Genomic DNA, 19,681 nt, shown 5'->3' on the forward strand with positions numbered 1-19,681 from the left:
GGGAAAGATTTAAGGACTTGCAGAGAGAATGTCCCCATCATGGGATTTTACAGTGGCAGATAATCCAAGCCTTCTACAACGGACTTGGAAATTCTTCAAGATCAATCCTAGACTCAGCAGCTAACGAAAGATTTATGAATCTTTAAGAGGATGTAGCAGGCACAGTTATTCAAGAGATGGCAATTCATAATTTCCAATATGGGAATCCTAGAGGTTTTGCAAACAAAGGGAAACATCATGTAGATTCCGTATCCTTTGTACAAGCTCAATTAACCTCTATTTGTCAAAAATTAGATAATATTAGTACTGCTATTCTTGCTTCCGTAGCTAATGTTTCTGCTGTTAGTAATACTAAAACTGATGCTTTTTGTGAAAATTGTGGAATTGTAGGTCATTGGGCACAAGATTATAGGAGTCCCGTGGAGCAGGTTAATGCCTTCCAAGCCTATAGGAAAAATAACCCATACTCCAACACTTATAATCCTGGTCTCCGGAATCATTCAAATCTTTCTTACCGGAGTACTAATGTGCTAAACCCTCCACCTCCATAACAACCACAACAACAAGCCCCACAACAACCACAGCAGAACTATTACCAACCCCCTAACTAGAGGACCCAACCACAAAGTCCACTTCCATCTACTGATCCTGCCCTGTCAGAAATCAAGACAATGTTAGCCAATATGCAAAAGCAGATGCAGAGTAGGGATGCGCATATTGACTCGATCTTAGCACATAATAAAATCATAGATACTCAAATTGCGCAACTTTCCTTTACTCTACAAACTCGCCAGCAGGGAGCCCTACCATCGCAGCCAGTACAACTATAACGCAAATGCAATTACCCTGAGAAGTGGTTCACACTATGATGGACCTTCTATGCCCAAAGATGATGAACCTGTTATAACAAAAATTGCTAATCCTGATTCTTTTATACCAAATGTTGTTGTTACTAGCCCTGCAAGGCCCCAGGGTAAAACTAACTCTTCTGATAATTCTTTGCAGGGTAAATCTCAGGACAAGAGTGGAGATGTGCAGGTTCCAGCTATCAGACTTCCATTCCCTAATAGACATTTAAAAAGTAAGTTGGATAAGCAATTTGGTAAGTTCCTGGAGGTTGTGAAGAATTTGCAGGTAACATTTCCTTTCACAGAATTAATTACACAAGTTCCTGCATATGCTAAATTTATGAAATATATATTGACTAAGAAGAGAGCCTTTAATGAGGTAGAGACTGTAGCTTTTACAGAGGAATGTAGTGCTTTATTGCAAAATAAGTCTCCACCCAAACTAAAGGATCCCGCGCGGTAGTTTTTCTATACCTTGTCATATTGGAAATCTTTTCATTAATAAAGCATTATGTGATTTGGGTGCTAGTGTTAGTGTAATGCCATCGTCTGTGTGTTCAAGGCTTAATATGGGTGATTTAAAAGTTACTAACATTACTTTGCAAATGGCAGACCGTTCTGTTAAATACCCCTAAGGTATTCTAGAGGATGTACCTGTTAGAGTTGGTAAATTTTTTTATCCCTGTTGATTTTGTTGTCTTAGACATGGTTGAGGATACACAAATTCCTATAATTTTAGGTAGACCTTTCCTCCACACTACTGGAGCCATTATTGATGTTAAAAATGGAAAACTCACTCTTTCTGTTAGGGATGATAATATCACCTTTAATTTAGGGAGAGTTTTGAAAGGACCTATGTTAGAGGAAAACTATTATAGTATTGATGTGATTGATGTTATTTTCAATGATAGCTTACCATAGGTCCTTGCAAGGGATCCCTTGGAGGAGTGCTTTTTGGTGATTTTACTGCATGTGACGCTGGTGTTTGGAGCAGAGAGGTGGATGCTATTAAAAAAGCTCTCGCACTTGAACAACTTGACCCTAAAGAGAGCAAGAAGGTAGAAAAATTAGTTCAGGAATCGAAACCTGCAGAGGTAGAAAAACCTGAGCTAAAACCTCTCCCTTCTCATTTAAAATATGTATTTCTTGATGAACAGGAACTGCACCCAGTGATCATTAGTACTGCACTCGATGATTCCCAAATTTCCCAACTTTTAGAGGTTCTTCGAACCCACAAAAGGGCAATTGGGTATAGTATTGATGATCTCGAGGGTATTACCACTGACTTTTGTATCCACAGGATACATTTAGAGGACAACCACAAGCCATGTAGTCAACCCCAGAGGAGGTTGAATCTTAATATGCAGGAAGTAGTCAAGAAGGAGGTTATGAAATTACTTGATGTAGGTATTATCTATCCAATTTGTGACTCAAAGTGGGTAAGTCCCGTGCAGGTGGTTCCTAAAAAGGGTGGGATGACTGTGATTAAGAATGATAAAAATGAATTGATTCCCACTAGAACTGTAACAAGGTGGCGCATGTGCATTGATTATCGTTAATTAAATATTTCCACTAAGAAAGATCATTTCCCTCTCCCTTTTATTGATTAAATGTTGGAAAGGTTAGCTAATCATAAGTTTTTTTGTTATTTGGATGGGTACTCGAGATTTTTTCAAATTCCAATTCACCCTGAGGATCAACAGAAAACAACATTTACATGCCCTTATGGTACTTTTGCATATCGTAGGATGCCCTTTGGTTTATGTAATGCCCCTGCTACTTTTCAACGTTGTGTGATAAGTATTTTTTCCTGAATTCATAGAGTCTATCATGGAAGTCTTTATGGATGATTTTAGTGTGTATGGGTCTTCATTTGATACATGTTTAGCTAATCTCACTAAATTTTGAAAAGATGTGAATAATGCAATTTGGTCTTAAATTGGGAAAAGTGTCACTTTATGGTGACAGAAGGTGTGGTCTTAGGTCATATTGTATCTGATAAGCGTATACAAGTAGATAAAGCTAAAGTTTCTGTGATTGATAAATTACCTCCATCAGTCAATGTTAAGGGGGTTAGGAGTTTCCTAGGTCATGCGGGGTTTTATCGTCGCTTTATCAAAGACTTTTTTAAAATTACTAAACTAATAACTCAACTTTTACTCAAGGATGCCCCATTTGATTTTACTGACGAGTGTCTTGAGGCCTTTAACAGGATTAAGCAGGATTTGATATTGACACCTATCATATGTGCTCCCAATTGGGATATCCCTTTCGAGATTATGTGTGATGCCAGTGATTTTGCAGTGGAAGCCGTGCTAGGACAAAGAAAGGACAAAGTTTTACATGCTATTTATTATGCAAGTAAAACTTTGAATGAAGCTTAAGTCAACTATGCCACTACGAAGAAGGAGTTTCTTGCTGTGATTTATACTTTAGAAAAATTTAGATCATATCTAGTTGGTTCTAAAATTATTGTTTTTATTGACCATGCAGCTTTGAAATAACTTATAGCCAAGGCGGAAACAAAGCCTAGGATTCTCCATTAGGTCCTCTTGCTCCATGATTTTGATGTGGAAATTAAAGATAAAAAGGGAACAGAGAATGTAGTTGCGGATCACTTGTCAAGGATCAGGTAAGATGAGGGTAAGGATTCTCTTCCTATAGATGATTCTTTCCCTGATGACCAATTGTTTGCAGTTGTGGAGCAACACCCTTGGTATGCCGATTATGCCAATTATTTGATAGGCGACACTCTACCTCCTGATATGTCCTACCAACAGAAAAAGAGGTTCCTTTATGATGTTAAACATTATTTTTGGGATGATCCTTTTTTGTTTCATGAGTGTGCAGATGGCCTTTTTCGCAGGTGTGTTCCCGAATGGGAAGTTCACAGTGTTCTCACTAGATGCCACAACTCACCCTATGGTGGACATCATGACGCCACTAAGACAGTAGCAAAGATCAATGAGTCGGGTTTCTTTTGGCCTACCATGTTCAAGGATGCTCACTCTTTTGTTCAACCTTGTGACTCTTGTCAGAGGACTGGCAACATCTCGTGGGGACATGAGATGCCTCAAACTGGTATTTTGGAAGTTGATATTTTTTATGTTTGGGGTGTTGACTATATGGGACCTTTTCCCTCTTCAAAAGGGAATCGCTATACCCTTGTTGCCGTTGGTTATGTATCCAAGTGGGTTAAAGCCATTGCCACACCTACCAACGATGCTATGGTGGTCCATAAGCTTTTCAAGAAAATAATTTTTCCTAGATTTGGTGTCCCTCGAGTCGTTATTAGTGATGGAGGTTCTCACTTTCATGAGCGGAAGTTAGATACCCTTCTAAAGAAGTATGGTGTTTACCATAGGATGGGTTTAGCTTACCATCCCTAAACTAGTGGCCAAGTTGAGGTATCTAACCGTGAGATTAAGGCTATTCTAGAGAAGGTGGTAGCAAAGTCTAGGAAGAATTTGAGTGATAAGTTGGATGACACACTATGGGAATATAGAACCGCATTTAAGGACCCCATTGGTACTTCCCCCTATAGACTTGTATATGGGAAAGCATGTCCCCTCCCTGTGGAATTAGAGTAAAAAGCTTATTGGGCAATTAAAGAGCTCAATTTGGATGCTAAGTTAGCGGGAGAGAAGAGGCTTCTACAACGTAACCAATTAGATGAGTTTAGGTTGATGAGTGCACGTGTCTACAAGGAGAAGACCAAGAAATGGCATAACAAGATGATCCTTCCGAGATGATTCAAAGAGGGCAGTAAGGTTTTGTTGTTCAATTCTAAACTTAGACTTTTCACAGGAAAGTTGAAGTTAAGGTGGTTGGGTCCTTTCATTGTGAAAAGGGAAAATAAATTCGGTTCCGTGGAATTATATGATGAGCATGGTGGTGTTTTCAAGGTAAATGGTCAAAGATTGAAGTTATACCATGAAGGATCTACGATAGGTGCATTTGAATTGCTTCACCTAATCGATTCCACCTCATCTTGATTTGCATATGGTAAGAAGGTCGTGCGGGACCTAAATAAACCAACGCTATACGGGAGGCAACCTGTATTTACTTGCATTCTAGAGTAGTTTTTCCATTTATTTTTTTCTTTTCAGAGAAGAGAGGAGGGAATTTTATGTGTTTTGGAGTGTGTTTGTACAGGTTTGGAGCAAATGAGTTAGCCAAATTTCGAAGAAAGAAGAAAATTCGGAGTACTAATGTTGAAGGCGCGCCCGGTCAACATGAATTAGAGAAGTGAAAATCGCCCGACCGGGCAAGAGGTGGCCGACTGGGCGCAAGAGCAACTCCGTATACGAGGCATTTTTGCCCGATCGGGCGAGAGGCGCCAGAATGGGTGCGAGACTAAGGTTGGAAAAAGAGTGCAAGATCGCCCAACCGAGCGAGATGGCGCCCGACCGGGCGCTAGAAAAGGCATTTTACGGAGGAAAATCGCTCGATCGGGTGCGAGGAGAGCAACAAGAAGGGAAATAGATCTCCCGACCGGGCGAAATTGTGCCCGACCGGGTGCGCGTCACCAATTCCGGGCTTCTCCTCTTTCTTTTTCCTTCTTTCTTCTGTAATACTCCGTATTTTTATGATATTTATATATATATATATATATATATAAATTATTTATTTTATTTATTTTTATAAATTAAAATGATTCATTTCATTTTAAAAAGAAATTAATTATTTAAATATTATGTAAGTGTGCATAAAATAATATGGGTCATTAATTGAGGCAATTAAAGTGTTTTGAATTGGATCATCTTTATTTAAATAGTTGGATCAACTTGTTAGGAAATTGAGGACACTTAAGAGCCCAACAAGTTGGCCCCAAAGGAAGAAGTCAAGGGGGAGTAGGATTTAGTAACGACAGTTTTGTAATTATGAGTTTTTGTTTTAAAAGGAGAGTATAAAAAATTTTAAGACCTCAAGATTTTTCACTCTAAAAATCATAATTGTCAGATTTCACAAAAAAAATTCCAAAGGTTTTCTCTTTATTTTCTCTCTCCTTTTTCTCCTTATTTTTCTTCTTTTTTTTTTCCTTTTTTTTTCCTCTCCTTCCCCACGCCTCTCTCTCCCTCTTCTTCTCCCTTCACGTCGGCAGCCACCGGCGCCACCACCACCACCAGCGAGCCACCGGGAGCAGCGGCAGCACCGGCGCACCACCGGCTACCCTCTCCTTCTCTATCCTCTTTTGCGGTGTGGTATTATTATTATTTAAAAAAAAACTCTTTTTCTCTTCCTAATTTAATTATATTGTTTTCATTAATTTAAAGCATGATTTTGATTATATTTTGGTATTGATTTTGGGCATTTGATGTTGTTAAATTGTTATATAATTTTCAGATTTTTATTCAATCAAAAACCCCAATTTACAAACCCTATAATTTGGGAATTTAATGTTTATGGTTAGGGTTTGATCCTAGGTTGATGTTGTTGTTTAATTAATGGTTAAAACATGCTTTTAATGAGTTTAAAGCCCTCAAATTAATGCTGAAATTTATCTATACACACTACTTTTTAATTAGCGAGTTAGAGTTTGATTACCCATAAAAGGGAAAGAGGTTTTAATGATTTAAATATGATTTTCTAGTCTATTAGTGATGTTTTATATGAAATAAGTATGCTAGAATTTTATTTAAATCATAAAAATTAAGTCTTTTTGAAAGGATTTGAAGTACCCACTTAAAGAAAAGGTTTTATGACTTTTATGTCATTAAATTGGGTTAATTAGTAAGGTTTAAAGAGTATTATAGGTGCTTGATATTTGTGAGAATAGTTGATTAATTATAGTTATGTATTCTTATGTGTAGGAAGCTTCGAGCTAGGTGATTTCTAGCGAGTGTGGCTGATTTTAGGCATTATTCAAGGTACGTATGTGCACAAGAATAGTTGTGTATGCGTAGTATCATGCTAGGATTTGTAAAGTATGATTCAAGTGATGAACTAATAGCATGTTTGGTTGATTATATGCTTGGAATTGATGTTGGATGAGCATGAATTTTTGTGCAAGCATGTGAATATATTATTTGAGGCATGATACAAGTTGAATATGCATGAATCATGGAATTATGTTTTATTTTCAAGTATAAAAAAAACATGTATTTAATAAGCAAGGCTTATTTATGAATTAAAGAGATAAAGTTAGAATTATTGAGCATAATTCATGAATTTATTTCTCACCTATTTATTACTGGTGTTAAGTCAAGAAGTTAGTTTATTTATTTACTCACTCAACTAAGTTGAGTTTGAGTCGAGGAAGTTTAGTAGTGAATTCTATGTACCAAGGTAGTAATCGTGCAATTTTGTGCACAAAACTGGGCAAGGAACCTTAATTAAAATAAATAGTATGTACTCACTATTTAATTCAAGAATGAATAGGAAGTATGTGTTGAGTGTTGCTATGTTTGTTCTTGATTGATTGGTTTGAGTCATCACAAGTTAAATTGGAAAATCACGTGAAGTGTAAGAGGATACGCACCAAAACTCTTGGAACGTATACACCTTGAGTATAAACATATGGGGGGAATTATGGGGTTTTATATTTAACCATAGCTTCTACAGAGGTACAGGACGCTATACTTTCTTTTATTATTAATGCGCTGGAATTCCGTCACCAAGTGTGACATAGTAGGTGCCAATTGGGGTAGCTACCTGATTGGAAGCTCAATATTTAAATGGGCTATTTTCAAGGAAGGAACCCCGTTCGATGCGTAATCCAAAATTATTATTAATAATTAATATTGCTAGTTATGAGTCCAAGGTAAGTTGACTTGTGATTGTGTGGCGAGCATGTTTTAATTATTTTTTATTTTGATGCTATGATATTCATGTTAGTGTGGTGCATATGTACTCAGCTTTGCTGATTTGTACTTTTGTGTTTGTGTTTGGCTTTCTTTTGGATTGGCCCTACTATGACCCATTTTTATGGTGAGTAGAGAGTTGAAATAAAGAGGAAGTAACAGGTACTTGAAGCATGAAGAGCATGATGGGATAGGGTGCAGAGTGTTACTTTTTATGTTTCTTAGGTTTAATATTTTGAATTATTGATTTGTTTATGGACTAACATTACTATGCTTGTTTTTAATTGGTTTTAAGAAGGGCCATATTTGAATTGGTTCCGACTTGTGAATGGTTTATTCTACATTTGTTTTGAGGTTGTGAACTCAAGTTTTAAGTTTTATTTTTGAAAGTTGGTTTTTATGTTTTAGACTTCCGCTGTGAGACTTTGAAAACTAGCCTTAGCCGTTATCACAGTGGCGGTAATATTTTGGTTATTTCTTAAAAAAGGTTTTATTTAGAGTAAAAAGAGTATTTTAAAGGAAGGAAATTTCCAGGGTATTACATCTTCTTCCTCTTTCCTTCTTCTTTCTTCTTTCTCTAAAAACCTCCATACTTTCTCTCTCTAAAACCTCTAATTTTCTACCTTCTCTCTAAGATCTCTTCTTCATTTCTCACCCAAGCTCAAAATTTTTTACATATTCTTTTTCTTCTCTTCACCCTCTTTACATCTCCACTTTACAATGCTTACAAATAGCGATTCACTCACCTTTTGCATTCTTTCCTTCCATCATTTCTCGCCATACTTTAGATTTCCTACTTCTTTTAATTACTACTCCATCAAAATAATGTGTTGGATAATGTAGCATGCCCTTAAACTCTAAGACACCCATAATTCCATTAACACTTCAATATAATCTCAAAACTAAAAATAGATATCATTTTCAGCAAAAAATCATCAAATTTAACGCACAAAAATATCATTTCAGACCAAAATCCAAATCTGAAATCATATAATTCCAAAATCTCCCAAAAATGCAATTATAAATCGAAAATAAACAATAAAACCATAAATCAAAACTAAAATTGTATAAAATGTAAATAAAGCGAGAAAAACATACCTTGGTAGTTGATGAAGTGATATGATGGAATCCGCAATTGAGAGCGCCGAGCAAGAAGAAGGGTGATAAATTGAAGATTGAGAGCAGCAGTAAGAAGATTGACGTGAGTAGATTTTTCTAAGGTTTAGAATCTGAGAATTTTTTTTTAGGGTTCATAATTTGGGGGAAATTGGGAATTTTTATTTTCAAGGTATCATAATTTAACGTTAGGAAGTTTTAGAAACAAAAAAATTAGGATAAAAAAAGCCTCATAAGAGTTACCCAATTTCAGCCTTTTTTTAACTTAAACCTAATCCTTTTAAAGTCCATTATTTAATAACCCTTTAAAACCTCGCCCCATTTAAATATTGGATGGATAAAACACTTTTATAAAAAGGCTGGGTCAGGGCTTTAAATGGGCCCCTAACCCATTGAACAAGTCTATCTAGTACTAGCATATCTAGTAAGTAAATATTATATGACTTGACATAAATTGGAGCCTAACAATCCGATCATTATTATAAGTCAGATAAAATGGAAGCTAAGTAATTATTTTAGAAGTACCTTGAATTGGTGTATATTTACCTTATTATATTTCTTAATATCAGTGCATGCACAGAAAAATCAAAGTATAAGTAACCAATTATAACAAAATTATCAAAATTAAAAAATCAGATGTACTGATAAATTTAGTGTCGGAGGAAAGAGAATCAGCATTAAATTTCACAAATCTCCATAAACCCAAAAAATTACGAAAATGCAACAGTCACACGTAATAAATGAAGAGCAAAATAGTAAACAAAAATCCAATGAAATAAAATGAATAAATAGAAAGTGGAAGATTTATGGTAACCTTTGAATGAATTACTAAAATACAATCGTGGGTATAAAGCTCTGCTCAACTATATAATGCTTGTTATGCTTCCGATATTTTAGCCTTCAACCTCCCACTCTCAAATCTTAACTACTCTTACTTTAACCCCTTTAAGTAAGAGATCTTCATATCAACTTCAACACACACTCTCTTCATTCCTTCTAGCTAGTTTACAATGGCGATCAATTGTAGCTTTGCTTTCGTCTTGGTTTCGCTCTTGTTCTTAGGTAAATTTTTAACTCTAATTTTCTTGCTATAGAATGATATGTGTGCTAATGTCCATGTCTTTTACTTGTTTCCATTACTTTATTGTACGTGTTGTGTAACTTGAGAATTTTACGACATACTACTTGTATGCCTTCTTGATAGAGTCGATTGTTTCTTTTACTTTATTGTGTGTGACTTGAAAATTTTATCACTTAATTGTATACCTTCTTGATGGAGTCAATAGAAGTTAAATTGATTTTACGTATTATAATTACTGTTAGATTTATTTGTTGTTGCGAAAAGAGATAATATTATAATTTTATAAACATGATTCATTTCAATACCACCGCCAAAGCTTTAACCAATTAAATTAATTGATATCCACTTTTGTGTTTAAAAGTAGTATAATGTATTGTATAGGAGTAATTTTTTTTTTGGGTTTATAAAGTACAATATGCCTGTATGTGACCACCGTCCATGTTTTTTTTGCATATGCAGGTGTTTCAAGAAACAGGGTATCAGGGACAATTTTCACCCTCCTCAACACCTGCCCTTACACCGTCTGGCCGGGCACGTTGTCGGGAAATGGACCGGCACTCCTTGGTGAGGGTAGCCTCACATTGTCACCAGGATCAACAATACAAGTAAATCCCCCAGCAGGCTGGTCAGGCCGGTTCTGGGCTCGAACAGGATGCAACTTTGATGCGTCCGGTGCAGGAAACTGCTCTACCGGTGACTGCGGGGGGTTCCAATGCATTGGAGGAGGAGCCCCACCGGTATCCCTAGTAGAGTTCACCCTCAACGGGGCTGATGGACAGGACTTCTACGACGTAAGCCTAGTTGACGGATACAACGTAGGAATTGGTGTCAAGCCTACTAGTACAGGAACAGGGAAATGTCAGTACGCAGGCTGCGTAGATGACCTTAACGCATCGTGCCCGTCTGAGCTCCAAGTCACGGTTGGAGGGGCCGTGGTGGCTTGTAAGAGCGCGTGTGCAGCATTTAACACGCCGGAGTATTGCTGTACTGGTGATCATGGGAGTCCGCAGACCTGCACACCTACGCACTACTCGGAGATGTTTAAGAATGCGTGTCCAACGGCTTACAGTTACGCCTACGATGACGCCTCTAGCACCTGCACTTGTACTGGCTCGGACTATTTGATCACTTTCTGCCCATCAACTGTTTAACAATTTTGTCACAAGATTGATCGATCGTCATAGATTTTTTTAGTTAAGAATTCTTAATTCGTATTATTATTGTTATTGTCTTAGAATTCAATGATAGAATTGTTAGGAAAGTATTACTAGATTATTCTTTTTTCAGTATATTAAACTATTGTTTAAGGTTTATTAAATTACGTTATGATAATTAGCCAATTAGGACTAGAATTTAGGAGTATTCTTATATATTGATTGGAATTGCATACTTTATTCTTAGAATTATTAACTTTCTGATAATTGATTTGCCTTATCGTATCCTTAGCTACTTTTGAAATGATCTCTATTTTTAAGGTGAATGATAATATAATGTTTGATCTTAAGAATACATTGTGTCAGAAACTCAGAAATACGGAGTACACGCTAAGGCTATATTCTCTTGCTCTTACCAAAAAAAATAAAAAAAATGTTCATATATATATAAAAATAACAATAATAATTTTTAAAAGCCAATTTGATTGCATTGGTAAATATCAATTATTACTTATAATCAATTAATAACTTTAGTGCAAAATTTAACTTGCTTAAGAGAGTGCACGTGGATGTCAACTAGTTTAGTTCATTAAGGCTTTGTTTGGTTGATGGGATTTGGCCGGAAAAGAATAGAAAGGGAGTGAGTTTTATTATTTTCCCATGTTTGGTATGAAAAATGATATGGGATTTGGTAGGAAAGGAAAGGAAGTGGAAGGAAAGAGCCTTTACAAAATTTTCACTTTCCTTTCCTCCCAAAATTGGAGGAATTTGAAAGGAAAGAGAAAAATAAAAGATGTTTCCTTTCTCTTCCCTTCATTTCCTTACATTTACCAAACATCGGAAAATAAAATCACTCTCCCTTCCCTTATTTTCCTTTCTTTTCTCTCCCTTTCCTATCTCTTCCTTTCCTTTACTAAGATTGAACCAAAAAGGGCCTAAGGTTTTGGGGGATGATATGAGATCGAATTCCATCTACATTATTGCCTAGTGTGGCTCTCACTTCCAAAAAAATAAATAAAAAAATAAAAAAAGGACTACATTTTCAATGCTCAAATGACAAGGTGAGTTCCCAACCATTTCCACCACCAAGTTTTACTTGGTAAGTTGAAGAGTAAATACTAACACTAGAATCATAAAAAATAAAAATAAATAAAATAAAATAAAAATGTCAATTTTAGTTGAACTAATAGGACTACATTTTCAGTACTCAAATGACATATGTACATAAATAGATTGGAAAAGGACATAAATGAGTAAATCATGTGTTAATCACATAACATTGCAGGAGTAATTGAAAGTGTCTTGAAGGGAGACTTTTAATCTCTCTCCTATACCACATCATCATCAACCGTTAATAAGAATCACCCTTTATATAATCAAAGAAATACATTATCTCTTAAGGCATATCTCTTAATCTCTCTCCTCTTTCTCTGTCTTTTTTTTTTAATGTAAAGTAAATGGACACATGTAAAGCCCATATGAATTTTGGAATGACACATCACTTACTCTTACCAAGAAAGCGATCTCTTATTTTAGAAGCTCCATTCGCAAACTCCAAATTAGACACTCTCATTTCTTATACAAAAGCTAATTCTTATTATTGATGTCTCCATAAGAACCCATCAAGAACCCCCCATTATTGATGCTCTTATTCTCTAATAGCATAAATAGCGGGGATTTTAGGTTGCAAGTGTGAGTTGTTGTCCCACATGGAAAAATTAAATAAAGAACCACTAGTTCATAACCTAAGTGAGCTACTCTTTCTATTGCCATATGATTTTGGAATGGAACCTCACTTGGGCTTATGTGTGGGCTATTTTCTCTCCTCCTTGTCTCTCTCCCAAATTCCTAATAATGGTATCAGAGCCGATGGTTCGACTGGACCTCTCGCACCCGTTTCTCAGACGCTGTTGTGTAGGGTATGTGAGGCCAAGACCTGTTTACTAGCGATCTCCTCAAAGGTTCTTGTCTACACCCCGGTTTCCTCCATACAAGCTTCTTATTAGGAGTGCTCTGAGGGTTTGGGTGCATGGTTTCCGCTGGGGGGGTATTCCGAACTCACACTTGAGGGGGAGATTCTTAGGTTGCAAGTGCGAGTTATTTTTCCACATGGAAAAATTAAATAAAGAACCACTAGTTTATAACCTAAGTGAGCTACTCTTTCTATTACCATATGGTTTTGGAATGGAATCTCACTTGGGCTTATGTGTGGGCTATTTTCTCTCCTCCTTGTCTATCCCCTGATTCCTAACAGGGCGATCTTAAGCTCTCTCCTAGGCTACATCATCAACTCTTACTAAAAGTCACTATTCATTTAACCAAAGAAATGCACTAGCTCCTACTAAGAATTACTTTTGCTGGCTTGTACAATTTTTCAATTTTATTTATATACAATCACATGCAAAATGCAGCAATAGTAGTACTAGTTTATGTCATTTTGCGTCTTACTTCAAATTTCAGGTACACCAATTGCAAACTCCAAACTAAAAATTGTCATTTTTACCTAAGAACTAGCCCATAAATTTCTCCTCTCCTTAAGAACCACCTAAAAAACCCCCATTATTGATGCTCGTACTCCATACTCCTTCTGTTTTTAAATACTTGCTCCATTTCTCTCTGCGCGAAGTTTTAGGAGAAATTGGAGAAAGTAATAAAATATGGAGGTAGTAGGGTAGGTGGATGAATAAAAAATTGTAAAAAACAAAAGTAGTTGAAAGAATTGGAGGAGAGAGAATATGAAATTAATAAAATATGATTTATGTTGAGTCCACTAGTTGAGAGAAATGAATTAAATATTATAAAAGTTTTCCAAATAAGGAAACGGAGAAAGTATTTAAAAACGGTCAGAAATGAAAAGTGGAGCAAGTATTTAAAAACGGAGGGATTATTTTAAAAATTGCTTGTATTTCACTTTAATTTTTTTTTCTTTTTTAACGAAATACTTCACTTACACTTGTTCAGACTTGAACTTAAACTAAAACTTAAAACTTGAACCTGAACCCGAACTCAAACCCAAAACTTGAACTTAAACCCAAACCCGAACCCAAAACTTGAACTCAAGAGGCCTAAACCACGAAAACTTAACTTGGCTCTTTTTTGCCATAAAGTCATTAACTTTTCTTTTTCTTTTGACGGATGGTTAATTTGCTTTAGGTTAGTCACTTGGTCCAACGCTCAAGCCAAATACACCACTGCAATTGCAAATCACACTTTACTCTCATCTTCATTTCTCTCCTCCTTTGGATCGATCTTTCTGCATTTCTAAAGGTTAGTTTCAATCATTCATCTTCTTATTCTTTCCTTTAATTGGTTTCTAAAATCACTGATTCTTTCAACAATTTTTTGATCTATTATTGCGTCTATTGTTTTGCTCAATTCGTCAATGTGTTTGATTATTCATTTTCACGATTCAATGATTACGGGATAGATGGGTTATTTCCATGAGTACATTAGGTTAATTGCTGAGAAATTATGAGCTAGTTGATTAAAATCGAGTGATTTTTGCGTTCTGGGGGTTTTGATTTTCCGTTTATGAAGTAGCAAAACAATTCCCAAATTAGGGTTTTCGCATAGCCTGGAACTCTAAGTTTTGTTTTTTGCATGGTTTTCCCAGAATTTGAAGGAAAATTAAGGAACTTGTTTATTGAATTTTTTGGGTTTTGGGGGAAAACATCTTGTGATAAAGTAGCACGTAAGGAATATTATTTCAGATGGTTAAGATAGAGGCGATGAAAAAATGGCTAAAGCTGAAACTAGGTAGGACAAGAGTGGCAAAAGAAGAGAGCATATAAGGGCTTGGTTACAATGTCCGGGAAGATGAAAACATGGCCAGTAGTGAAATGTATGAGGGATAAGAGAGAGGCGGAGTCAGTGGTGGTAGAAGCCAATTCTAAGGCGAATAGGCATTTGGATTAGAGATGGAAGAAAAGGAGAAAAGAATATATGCAGGTTGAGAGAGCGTAAATTTAGAGGTCTTGATCAATTAGGATGCCTAAAGAATGAAATTGGAAAAATTGTTGTGGGTGAGGCTTATGTCAATGAGAAGCGGGAAAGGTTGGTAATGGTGAATGATGGGAAAGTAATGGTTCATAATTATATGAAAATGTATTGGCCATAGAAGCATATAAGTCGGCATTTAGCTGTGTAATAACTACATTGCCTTATTTTTTTAAAGACTCTTTCTTGGTCATGCTCTGAAAGTATGGGAGGGGGTGATTGAGAGTAGAGCGAGGAGGGTGGCAACTATAATGGAGAATCAATTTGGTTCAATGATACGAGAGCCTTAGAGTCATGCTGACAAGGTGATTTCTGCTATATGTGGTTTGAGCAAGCAATTAGTATTCTTTGATTAAATTATTGCCTTTGCTGAAGGCCTGATGGGTAATTAGAGCTTGGATTGATATTGATGTTAGTGGACTAGTATTACCGTTAGAAGAGAGTAAAGGCATGGCATTGCCATAAATCTAAGGTTTTATCCCAGCATATGTTTCACTCATGCCAAACCTTATCTAGTCTAGTTCCCCATGAAGTTTCTCCCCCTGAATAGTCCCCCTAGAATTATTTCCCATGGGCTGAATTCCTGGCTAGTTTGTGATGCTTAATCTTTATTAATATTGGTGACATTCTTTTTGTAATATAGTACTTTTGTGATTTTCCAGCTTCTTTGTAAAAAGTGGTTCCTATCTATATTTCATTTTTTTTTTTTAAAGATAAAAATCCTTTGGGTATAATGGTAATAAATAGCCTCTCTACTTAGCTTATAACTATTTAGTGGTAAATTGCATACATGTAGACCTCTGTAGGTCCCATCCTGATTTTGTTGTTGCTGATATCATTTGAGAGATATCAAGAATTTCTGAAAGCACCCAGACTGGCTTGACCTTATCTATTTGAAGTTAGATCTTAGGAAACTTAGGCTTCAGTCTGGTCTGGTCTGGTCCGTTGACTCCTCACTGTGATGAGATGGTTGGAGAGTGGATGTAATGAAAGGATTTCTGGGGTTATTGTTATTTCCTATTTCTAAAGTTTAATTATGTTATTAAAAGCAGTTACTTACTCCTGTTATTCTTTTAATATAAGTTACATGGAAGGATTTCTTAGTTATTGCCACCATGGTTTGGCTACCATTATTGTTATCTGGTTACATGTAAGCATGTATAAGGATTAGCTTAGCATGGTTTTTTCAAAATTGTAGTTTGCAGACTGCAAATTTGATTTGAAAACTATTTTAGGTTTTATGGACTTGCTCTTTATTTTTTAAATCATTTTAAAATATTACATTTGAATTTTTCTTTAATATCTAGGTTTATGGTAAGTTTGTATCTCATATGTTTTTGTATATAGACAACCATTTAAAAAAATCGGATGTACAATAAAATACTATACATCCGCTATAAAGTTACCTTAAAATGATCAAAAGTTACCCTATAATGAATGAAAGTTACCCAGTATAGGATACAAATAAAAGTTATGTATGCTTTATTGATAAAAGTTACCCAAAAAAGTCTAAAAGTTACCCTAAATTCAATTAAAGTTACCTCGATGTACACTAATATTACTGTACATCGGATGCATGCAAAAGTTTTTGTTGTATATAACACATGCCATAGGAAGATTTGTGTTGTTAAACTATGAAAGTATAGGAGCTTGTTTTCCATTGTATAATTTGTGACCTATTATGTATCACTTGCCTGTTTTCAACAAGCTTAAACTTGGGCTTGTGTTGTAGATATGGACATTACCTTTTGTATTGACAGAAACACTTGCATAATATATTTGGAATTTTTCTCTGTTGATATGAAGTATGAACATATGTGCATAAAAAACATGGAATTTTCTTGCAAGTTTGTCATTGCCTTACATCATTTTAAAGGTGTATTTAGGGATAACAATACAGAAAAAGACTGTGTCAAGAATTCACTGATAAATGTTTGAATTTGAGTCCTAAAAAAAGTCCAGATCCTTATGGGAGCCTGGGAGGTGGTTGGACTTGGATCCTGTGCAGAGTCCTGATCCAACCCAAGTTCAACTTTTTTTTTTCTTTTCCATATGAAAGGCTAACTAATCCTAGATTGTACCATGGTTCGAAAATGCGGTTTCGGGCACGGTTTCGGTCGCGATTGCGATAATGGTTACGGTGTTACGTAATGGAATTGATGCGGTTATCGCGGATTTGGTGACCAAATTTTAGTTCTATAATTTTTTATATTTATTAATATAATTACTTGTGGATTTAAGAAATTAAATTTTTTTCATTTTCTTATACTAAAAAGTTTATTTTTTATCTTACTCCGTAATTACTATTGGTTTGGCAGTAAAGAATACAATTGGTTAGTAGTAGTGAAAAGGTCAAAAGAAAAAACTAATGGTATGTAAAAAGACACTTGTCCTATACCCACTTCCTTTACCCCGACGTTCCCGACAGCTCACACCCCACTCAAAATATCAAACATCACCAACTACCCCTTTCTCTTTCTTCACCGTGCCTCTCTCTCTCCTCTTTTCTTTACTCTCTCTGTATTTCAATGGAGTCCAAGAAAAAATCGCGAATTCTTGCAATTTCTCGGGCGATTTATAGTTGTATCATCGATTTGGCCGATACAATCCAAAAATGCGGTGTATTTTAAGAACCCGTATCAAACCGCTAAATCTCGGTGCGGTAAAATTGAAAACCGCTACAATTCGCCCGATACGCGATGATGCGGCCGCATTTTCGAACCCTGGATTGTACCTGTACCTTCCTTCATTAAGCTGGCAGCTCCATTCCCCTCTCTCTTACTCCACCTCAGCCTTATTCATCCCTTAATCTCAGATCTTTTTGACTCCTTCTGTCTCATCTACCTCAACATATCATATATTAACCCCAGGGCAAAATTCTCTTCTTTTTTTTTTTGAAGTCATGACCTAGAAGCACCAAAGCTGAAATTTTTCATCAGTGTCTACATCTTTATTCATTTTTACTTTGTTGGGGTAGGATTTTTAGATGTAAAATCTTAGTATCTGATTTTTATGTATCTGTTAGTGAGGTGGTTGAATTTTTAATTTTATATTGTATTGTATATAAAGTCTGTGGATATATTGAGTATGTAGTATGAATGTGTAATGTATGAATCTTGTAAATTTGAATATACAGGTGAATTGTCTCCCAACATTACATAAATTGAATTTCATCATGTATGCACTAACCTCAAGAATCTGAACTTGACATTTATAAAATTGGTTTTATGCTTGATTTTGGGTGATATTTTTTAAGAAATGATTTACTGCTATTAGAAGTTTTGATGTGTAACATGGGGCAATTATAACTTGATATATCTTTAATGATACACTAAAGATTATTATTTGTTCTTGGAGTAGTAAATCATGTCTCGGAGGTATGATAGTCGTACGACAATCTTCTCCCCAGAAGGTCGGCTCTACCAAGTGGAGTATGCCATGGAGGCCATTGGGAATGCTGGAAGTGCCATAGGTATTTTGGCAAAAGATGGTGTTGTTTTGGTTGGTGAGAAAAAAGTGACTTCTAAGCTCCTTCAGACCTCCACCTCAACCGAGAAGATGTACAAGATTGATGATCATGTAGCTTGTGCTGTGGCTGGTATAATGTCCGACGCTAACATCCTTATCAATACAGCTCGTGTCCAAGCTCAGCGTTACACTTTTTCTTACCAAGAACCGATGCCTGTTGAGCAGCTTGTTCAATCTCTTTGTGATACCAAGCAGGGTTACACTCAGTTTGGTGGGCTTCGACCATTTGGAGTTTCATTTCTCTTTGCCGGGTGGGACAAGAACTATGGGTTCCAACTTTACATGAGTGACCCAAGTGGCAATTATGGTGGTTGGAAAGCTACTGCAATCGGAGCAAACAACCAAGCTGCACAGTCAATGCTTAAGCAGGACTACAAGGATGATGTCACTCGGGAGGATGCTGTCCAGCTTGCTTTGAAGGTCCTCAGCAAGACTATGGACAGCACAAGTCTTACTTCTGAGAAGCTTGAATTGGCTGAGGTTTACCTTCTGCCTTCTGGGAAAATTAAGTACCAGGTACACACTCCAGAATCTTTGAACAGGCTGTTGGCCAAGTCTGGACTGACTCAACCTGCTGCACAAACCTCTTAAGTTATGGCATCTCTTAGTATGATTTATGTCCTTAGAGCTCATTCCATGCTGAAAATTCTGTAATTTACTCTGTTAGATTTGACTTGCTTGTTGCTTAAATCGATGTCTTGTCTTGAACTATGCAAAAAAGGGCGCACTCTCCACCCAGTAGTTTTTGATTGTTATATGCAAAAAAGGGCGCACTCTCCACCCAGTAGTCATGGATTCTTGTATCGATGATGATGGTTGAACTAGGTAACAAAGGCTTTCAATTGTTTCTTCCATTCAAATGTTTAAGTTTCTCCTTCATTTTTTTCCTCCTTAGTTCCATTCTTACTGATTTAAAATCCCGTCGAGCTCTACCAAGTCGTTCTCTGTAGCTATTTTTCGTAACCGGTGAATTTTGTTTGTTGAGAACTTTGAACTGACAGTAACTGAGGAAAATATCTTTAATAGTGAATCAGTTCTACCGTTACTATCACGAGTTTGAGAGAATTGTATGCTGGGTCCTCTATAAATCAATGTAACATTGTAGTGTTTTTAATAATTATCATCCAATTTCACAAGAGTTAGAATACTCTACGG

At 36.1% G+C, this 19,681-nt stretch overlaps 2 protein-coding genes across 3 annotated transcripts; both read left to right on the forward strand.

Moving 5' to 3' along the window:
- The first annotated feature begins 9,476 nt into the window (after positions 1-9,476).
- Positions 9,477-12,224, forward strand: LOC110683942 (pathogenesis-related protein 5-like). The gene is made up of 2 exons (XM_021860338.1): positions 9,477-9,829; positions 10,308-12,224. Exons 1-2 carry the CDS (start codon positions 9,778-9,780, stop codon positions 10,997-10,999), a joined length of 744 nt encoding a protein of 247 aa, XP_021716030.1. The 5' UTR covers positions 9,477-9,777; the 3' UTR covers positions 11,000-12,224.
- Positions 12,225-14,112: 1,888 nt separating this feature from the next.
- On the forward strand, positions 14,113-19,413 carry LOC110683994 (proteasome subunit alpha type-4-like). Of its 2 annotated transcripts, none has more exons than XM_021860387.1 (2): positions 14,113-14,269; positions 18,359-19,413. In XM_021860387.1, the coding sequence occupies exon 2, from the start codon at positions 18,365-18,367 to the stop codon at positions 19,115-19,117; it is 753 nt and encodes a 250-aa protein (XP_021716079.1). In that variant the 5' UTR covers positions 14,113-14,269; positions 18,359-18,364; the 3' UTR covers positions 19,118-19,413. The 2 variants fall into 2 exon arrangements, with proteins under 2 accessions (XP_021716079.1, XP_021716080.1); XM_021860388.1 differs by having other exon boundaries at positions 14,119-14,269; positions 18,356-19,413.
- Positions 19,414-19,681: the final 268 nt, after the last annotated feature.

This window comes from Chenopodium quinoa, unplaced genomic scaffold (genome assembly GCF_001683475.1).
Source record: "Chenopodium quinoa cultivar QQ74 unplaced genomic scaffold, ASM168347v1, whole genome shotgun sequence".
NCBI classification, from domain to species: Eukaryota; Viridiplantae; Streptophyta; class Magnoliopsida; order Caryophyllales; family Amaranthaceae; genus Chenopodium; species Chenopodium quinoa.